Here is an 8,044-nt window from a genome sequence, read left to right on the forward strand (position 1 = left end):
TAGTTATGCACATCACAGGAAGTAGAAGTAGATTTTGCTCATGCGTCTTTTTTTTTCTTGCCTCACTCACTCGCTCGCGCTCTCTCTCTCTCTTTCTTGTTCTGCCTTCACTTCTCATACACCTCTTTGTTATCTGCAGCCCGCATCTCAACCTATTTTTTCCAGGTCGTCCTAGCAACGCTGGTGAAACATAGAAATTATGCCTGCCCCTGCACATAGCACCAGAGTAGAATTATCTCTTCATCTCTTCATGAGGCATCTTCATACTCAAGCATGCTAAAAAAAAGCTGGCTTCTTCAGATTCAGGGAGATGGGGAGATATGTGCAAGCTCCTCTGAAGCAAATTTTAGCATCTTTCATGGTTTTTGATTTGAAAAAAAAAGGTATAAATACTGCTGTTGGATGTGTGTTTAAACACTGAGCCATATATAGCAATGATTATTTGAAGCTTTGCTGCGAAGAAGCTCTGTTGTGTAGGCTGCATCTTAATGTCAATGAAGAAGAAGTCTAATCATGTGTTGCATATTAAAATACATATCAAACTTTGTTAGCCATTAGAAATGGGCTAAGTTGAAATCGTTCCAGTTTAAAATTTGATTATAAAGAGTTGAACAGCTACCGTGTAGACACTGAATTGTCTTTAACAGCGAAGTGTTTGGGACTTTTTTTTAGTCTTGTTTAAATTATAGTCACAAGGCTGCAGCATTGCCAGCACTGGAAAAGGGGAAGTCCGAGCAACGTCACAAACAATGCATACATTAGAACTTAACCGGCTGCCCCAAAGCTGGTATGCACAGCTTAATTGCTCATCTGTATGGTTATTAATTCAGAAGCCACTTACAGAACAGTGAGTCATTCATATGTAATGATGTTGGAAAGATGTTGTGATGTATTTATAATTGAATAATGAAGGGTAAGACACAGTCTGAAAGCCCTACTGGATGCATTAGAGGCTATGTTGCACCCTGTTTACCTAAAGCAGCAGACTAAAAATAAAGGCATGTAAATGGCAATGTATCATATAGTATTTTAAAAAAAGAACCCTAGCTGCATGTTTGTCATAGCACTTACCTTGATGAAGTTTGTATCAAAATATAAAACGAGCTTGTGGAGTTTCTCCTCCACCTTTCACATACATGATGCATCACTACATTCTTCAAGGCTGACATGTTTATATCAGATCTTAGATCTCCAGAGAGCTCATATGTGAAAGCCTGACTGTTTTCTTCCCTAATGCATAGCAATGTATTGTCCCTGAGAAGAAAAAAACATCCTCTGAGCTTTTATACAAAGAAAAAAAAGAAGGATCATTCTGCAACATCCCACTTTTCTTGAAAGAGTGTCCAACAGCCATCTGTGGGCTGAAGAGCAGTGTAAAAAGAGTGCAGTCCTTCAAAGATGGAAGCATTCAGTGTGTACTTGTGTGTGTGCAGAAGTGTGGGTGAAGAAGGAAATATTAGAAGAAAGGGAGAGCAAGATAGAGATCTCAATAAAAAACAAAACAAAACCCAAAAAAAGATTTCCAATTAAACCTCAAAGTAAAGAAATAAGCTTTAGTACAAATCCAAAATGTTGTTTGTGACAACTTGACAGCTTGCTCTGCTCAGCTTCCTGTCCCAGTCACAGAGTGACAGGTGACACTTGTAGCGAGGACAGGGAGCCTGATAAGGCAGCAGAGAGATAAGTGAAGCTCCAGTTGTCATCTCTGTGGTTTCCTGTGACAATTCATCATTTACACCTCTGTCTGCAGTAAAGCCAGGCAGCCTAAGGACATGGTGAACTCTCGGTTTGTTTTTATAGCACTTAGTCTATTTCTCACAAGTGCAAATGCACATAACAGGGACTGTATTTGCATTGATTAGCTAAGTTATCACATTGGCACAACTCGAGTTCAGAACGTTTAGCCCCACCGATGTGTAACCGCGACATATGCTCAAGAGTGAGCTGTGGATCCGACACTTAACTCTGCTGTGCTTATGACCCCCCCCCCACCCCACCCCTTTGCTACACTGTGTGCTTTTTCAATGAAGCCCTTTGTGCACTAAGATTGTAACATATTTTTGGAAACCTTTTTTTTTTTAAAGAAATGGTCGCCTACATTCTGGCGTGAGAGAGCGCAGGGGGCTGGTATCACCCTTATGTGGGCTTGCTGTGACAGCAGCAGACTTGTTGGAATGTGAGCCAAAGCTCTCTGTCTGAAAGAGACCCAGTGTTACAGAGCCACTTATTTTCCTAACTTGGAGTGGCTGTCATGCACCTTCTTTTATCCTAGCAGGAGTTAAAAAAAAAGAGAGAAGAAGATGAGAAGAAGGTCCCTGAAATGTCATTTCAAGCATTCAACCCACACATCTGTTTCCCTGAAAGCTTTTGTTTGTTATGTATAAGGGTACGTTTGGTTTTCTGAAGGCACTCGAGAGAGGTGACTGCTTAGCTCCAGTTTTGCTGAGGCGGTGTGCTGCATAGGCAGGTGTGATTTCGACATGCAAGCCTCAAAAGTGGGTGGGTTCGTGCTATATGCTGAAAACCACACGATCAAAGTGTATTGCAGTGAATCTAGTTCAGACACAAAACCAACCTTTTTTTAAAGTCTTTGTTCTGCTTCTTTTTCCATGAGCTGTATTAAACTCTTATAAAACACTGAGGAGCTGTTTTACCAGATTATTATAATGTTTTTTTAAAGAATGCATCTCATTACAAAACTCTCCCCTTTCGCACACACTTCCATATTTAAGTTCCTAAGATGTTCTGCTGCAGTCTAAAGGCAGCCCCACTTATTTTAAAACAGTGATTTCATCAGTATGGAACTCATACAGACTCTAGATTCACATACTGCACAGGGCAACTGGCAGACAAGGGAATACATGATGAATGGGACTGTTGTATTTAGGAGGACATTTGGTTCCACTGCTGCACTTCAGTCTGACCCAGATTAGAAGGTTTACTTTGTCCTTCTTTTGGCCAAAATGAATAATTGGCATGAATATTTACCACTCTCATGTGCAGCAGTATGGAGATGCTGTACTGTTTTTTGACCTGGACCTTTTTTCATTCGCCCCACACTGCACGGTTTCTACATGGCTCTCATGCATTTACTGCTCATGCATTCATTTCAATGGGTCAGCAGCATCTGCACAAACAGTGTCTCATGTCAGCTTTTAAACACACACCTTCTCTCTTCCATCTGCTCTCCAGGCAGCGGCCCCATCCAGCTGTGGCAGTTTCTCCTGGAGCTGCTGACCGACAAGTCATGCCAGTCCTTCATCAGCTGGACAGGCGACGGCTGGGAGTTCAAGCTTTCTGACCCAGATGAGGTGAGGGGTTGTGACCCTGCTGGTCACAGACACACACACACTGGGAGGTCCTAAATAGTTAGCCAGATGAACAAGACGTCTTCTTAGAAGAAGTATTTTCCATGTTACAGTCATATGATAACCAGTTTAAAAAAGAGTTATTGATATGAACCCCTTCATGTTTTGTAGCCTTCTAATTTAAATATATGTACACACATGCTCATTCCCTGTGCCGTGTGTGTTTCAGGTTGCTCGGAGGTGGGGCAAAAGAAAAAACAAGCCCAAGATGAATTATGAGAAGCTGAGTCGTGGCCTGCGTTACTACTATGACAAAAACATCATCCACAAGACATCTGGGAAACGCTATGTCTACCGCTTTGTCTGTGACTTAAAAAGCCTGCTGGGTTACACTCCAGAGGAGCTGCATGCGATGTTGGACGTAAAGCCCGACACGGACGAGTGAAAGCAAATAAAAAAAAAAAAAAAAACAGGAAGTGAAGAGCAAAAGTTAAAGAACCACATGGACTGAGGCTCACACACAAAGTGGTCTTAACTGTTTGATAGAGTGGGGTTAACCATTTTTTGGGACCAAAAATGTTTTTAATAACTAACTGTGGTCTTTGTCACCTTTGAGCTCCTGTCTCTCAGACCGTATTTAAAAAAAGAAAAAGAAAAAAAAAAGAAGGCAGAAGCCAAAATCCTGTATTTGTACCCTGTTGCATTGGAAGTGTGTGCGTGTGTGTGTGTGTGTGTGTGTGTGTGTGAATGAATGTGTGAAATATATACTGGTGATATTTAGCAGCTCAAGGCAGACAAAGCGCTATCAGATAGAGTAGAGGTTCTGTTCTGTCAAAGTAGCAAAGTTGGGGGGGTGGGGGACGTAAGAAGTCACAAAGTGTGAGACACAGCGCAAAATAAAAATGATTTACTTCAGTGTTGCAGCTGAATGGAGAGCGGGCGGAAAGTTTCCGCCAAGACAACGGTTGCCAAAATTTACAAACTGAACTGAGCACATATATGCTTACTGTTTCTCTTTGGCAAGGGGAGGGTTTTCAGCTAGGACCAAAAACATGTTTATAATTTGTCGTGCCAGTATTATATTGTTGATGGTCAGTGCACCCAGTAGTAAATCTATCAGGCAAATATTGGAAAGGATATTTTTTTTTTCTCACAAATAATGAAGGTATTGCAGTAGAAGCCAAGTTTAACTGTTTTGTTCTCAAGGAGCCTTATAACTGAAATGTGCTGATTGGTTATCAGACAACACTATAGACACTGGCCCCGTACTTTGTCGGGTGTAAGGATCTGGTGAGCTTACTCATACCAATAGTGTCTGAAAGACAACTGAAAGTAGCCGTTGCTTAAGAAACTGACGCTTTTCGCCTTTATGTACACGTTTGCCACCTCGTATTGTGACTGAAACTTTTTTTTTTTTTTTTTGCATATACCACCAGTATTAGTGAACTGTAGACAATCTGTGTTAGGTGTTAGAAGGGAGGGGAGGCGGTGGGGAACAGGAGTCCTTTAACATGCAGATTAGATGCATAATTTGTCAGTGCACTGTCCACGTTAGCATTGCTTTAGAAGCGTTTCGATTAGTCCTGTATGTGGATACAATAAAGTCACAAGTTCATTTGTGATTTTCATACAATCCTAAGAATGTCTTTTGTTTTTGGCCAAGCTGCAGCACAGTGTGAAGGCACAGTGTGTGAAATAGGGACAGGCAATAGAAAAATGTTGACTATAGAGAACAGGGCTCTGTATGGGACGGATGAAGGTGACTGAAAGGACACTGTAGACAGTGCAAGTGATGATCACTTGTGAAGTGATGGCAGGCGTGACGGAAGTGTGACCGAGAGTGCGCAGGTTGACTTGGAGTTAGTGGCATACGTTGAGTGTTCAAGTAACTCGTGTATGATTCCACCTATATATTTGTGCTCAGAATACATTCACTGGTTACAAGAAAACAAATGGGCAGCAGTTTCCTCCCAGCAGTGGGAACAGTGGGCTGTACACACTGGCTTTATGGGAAATGCCAAAGTTGAATATTATGTTAGAATACAATGTTATTGTTTACAGTGGCTGAATGTTACCCATATGGATGAAAATAGCTTTTGAGATGTCTATTTGTACAGATTGTATTTCATAATGCTTTATTGAGATCCAGATTACACAAATAAGCAAGACACAAAGCAGGAATAATAACCAAAACCCAATGTGAGGTCTTTGGACGCGGTGCCTCGGGTATCATCCACAAATGTATCAAAAGACAGGGACCAGAAATCTCTCTCGTGTTGTTCTTTTTATCTTTTGCGTTGAAAAGCACACAGCTTTATGACAAAGAGAAATGCCTTTGCTGAACCGAGTTTCCCACTGAGTGCAGAACAGAGATGCTGTTTATGTTCATGATGTCTGATTGGTAAACTACGTCCACTGTTATTGAACACTGATCCTCAATCGTTTCTAGCATCGGCTCCCTTATTCTGTTTGTGAGAAGCTGCACTGTACATTGGTTGGCGTCAGAGTTTCAACACACTGTTCTGTGTTGTTCAGGAGTTTTGTTTTTTTTTAAAGTGGGCTTCAGACATTATTAGTGATTTTTTCCTACCTAGCACAAAGTCATTTTGCTATTACAGCTGGCTTCATGAGATTAATATGATTAAAGAACCAATATTTTGAGAAATGTTTTGTCAGGAAACTATACTGTCGTTAAATGTCTACTGCAGGTCTTGTATTAATGAACCTTAGTCAGGCAAGTGTATACATACCAATATTGTGTGGCATATGCATATCTCAGAATGGATTCAGAAGGAAAACCTTATTGTTTTTGGATGTCATTTTTTTGTATATTTTATAGTGTCTCTGTATTTTTGTTATGAGATCATTTTTTATTGTATTTAGTTCACAAACATTTGAATATTTTTCAATAATTTATATTTTATAAAAAGACAAGAGATGCAGACAGCTGGTGCTTTCATGGGAATTTAAAGGTAGCGCAGGACAAAATAATGTAGCGAATTTTTTGTTTTTTTGTTTTTTTTTTTTTTATTCTTTTATTTATATATATATATATATATATATATATATATATATATATATATATATATATATATATATATATTATATATATATATATATATATATATATATATATATATATATATATATATATATATATATATATATATATATATAGAAAGTAGACCTGTCTGCTAGAGGAAAAAAAGGCTGATGCTGGCCCATCAATGATTTCTGCTGGAAAGGTTTTATAAACTGTAGCTTCTATTTCTAAAATGTACTTCAAAATGTTATAAAATATATGTGACGAAAGATTTTATCACTGCGTGTGGTCTGTTTGCTGTACACTTTAAATATTATTAGTGTTTTGTTGTTGTTGTTGTTGCATAGTAGCATGGTGATATTTTATGCAACTTCTGCAGGAAATCTTGTGGTCTGACATATAATGTTGACTCATCACACAGTGTTCCTGAAGCACATGCTGCTTATGCCTCAACATTAAGAGTCATCAGAGACAACCACAAAACAATAGACCGATGACTTGAAAGAGATATCCATTTGTAATCACGCAATCAGACAGGTTTCTTGGTGTGTCCCATTTTTTAACAAGTGCGCTGATGAGGTGACGTACAAACACAACCAACACACTGGGGCCCATTCATGTTGCTTGTAACCCCTCATATAAATTCCACTGCAGATAGACAACATGCAGGGCTGTGGCCTGCTGCCCCAAACTGCGCAGCTGTTTGGCCCCGCTGCTGCAGCCCAGCAATGGGACTGCAGTTTTGAGTTAACAGCAGAAAGGCTGACAGTCGCAGTGTACATGAAAACACTGACACAGATTCAGAGCTTTTTGCAATGCAGTGTAGAACATAGTGTGATGCTGATCCAACACAACACATGTGGTGTAAATAGCAAAGGAGCAGCCAACACACAGGTCTGACTTTACTTAACGTGTGTTCCTCAGACTAACTGTGATAGAGCTGTCTTCTGTCAGAGTCAGAGCCACATACTCCTGTTGGATCTGCTGTTTCTGGCAGAGGGCAGGCTGAGGTTACCCAGGTGGTTCTTCTCCTGTTGCACCTCCCTCGCTCTGACTGGGCTGATGATCCAGACCAGACGTGATCTGGAGGCAGGTTTTAAAATACTCCAGCAGACAGTGCATGTTCCAACAAACCTGGGACAAAATCCAAATCATTACGATACCACTCATACCTGCCTATTCCACGTCCAAACACAGACACAAAGCTGGCTCACGCTGACTGCTTTTCCTCATTTTTTTTACCCCTTCGAGCCTCATTCAGAGAAAGCTGCCACTGATTTAAGCTGTGTTTCAAGGTGAGGAACAGCAATAAGAGACATGAACAGAAAAGGAGGAAGTCTGTGCAGAAAGGGAGAACTGTCACACCTGGCAGTCACAGAAAGATGATTTCTGCCTCTCGCCTACAAAAAGCATGGCCTCCTGTCGTCAGCCCTCTTATACCAGAGAGTGGCTCATTTGTCAGATTTCAAAGTTAAATATTTATCTAAAGGGTGTCACCAAACTACGACTGTCTCCTGTATGTAGTCCTAACATGACTGAGGAAGACAAAAGGAGGCTGAAAGCCATGATGTTGGCCATGGTACAGAGACACTGTCCAATTAAAAACCCGTACTGAATAATCACCTGCAGCATGGAAGATGTGTGCATTGTTGTGACACTGGAGGGTTCTCTGCACAACCCATTATGAAAGTGC

General features: G+C 40.5%; 1 protein-coding gene across 6 annotated transcripts in view; it reads left to right on the forward strand.

Annotated features, from left to right (window-relative positions):
• ets1 (v-ets avian erythroblastosis virus E26 oncogene homolog 1) overlaps nt 1–4,177 on the forward strand; it is a 30,970-nt gene extending 26,793 nt beyond the window's left edge. For all 6 annotated transcript variants that reach the window (XM_028419623.1, XM_028419624.1, XM_028419626.1 and 3 more), the window contains 2 exons: nt 3,193–3,311; nt 3,538–4,177. In XM_028419623.1, coding sequence (XP_028275424.1) covers nt 3,193–3,311; nt 3,538–3,753 — 335 coding nt within the window. In that variant the 3' untranslated portion in view covers nt 3,754–4,177. The remainder of the gene's footprint in view (nt 1–3,192; nt 3,312–3,537) is intronic.
• Nucleotides 4,178–8,044: the final 3,867 nt, after the last annotated feature.

The sequence above is a fragment of the Parambassis ranga genome, chromosome 13 (assembly GCF_900634625.1).
Source record: "Parambassis ranga chromosome 13, fParRan2.1, whole genome shotgun sequence".
In the NCBI taxonomy this organism is placed as follows: domain Eukaryota; kingdom Metazoa; phylum Chordata; class Actinopteri; family Ambassidae; genus Parambassis; species Parambassis ranga.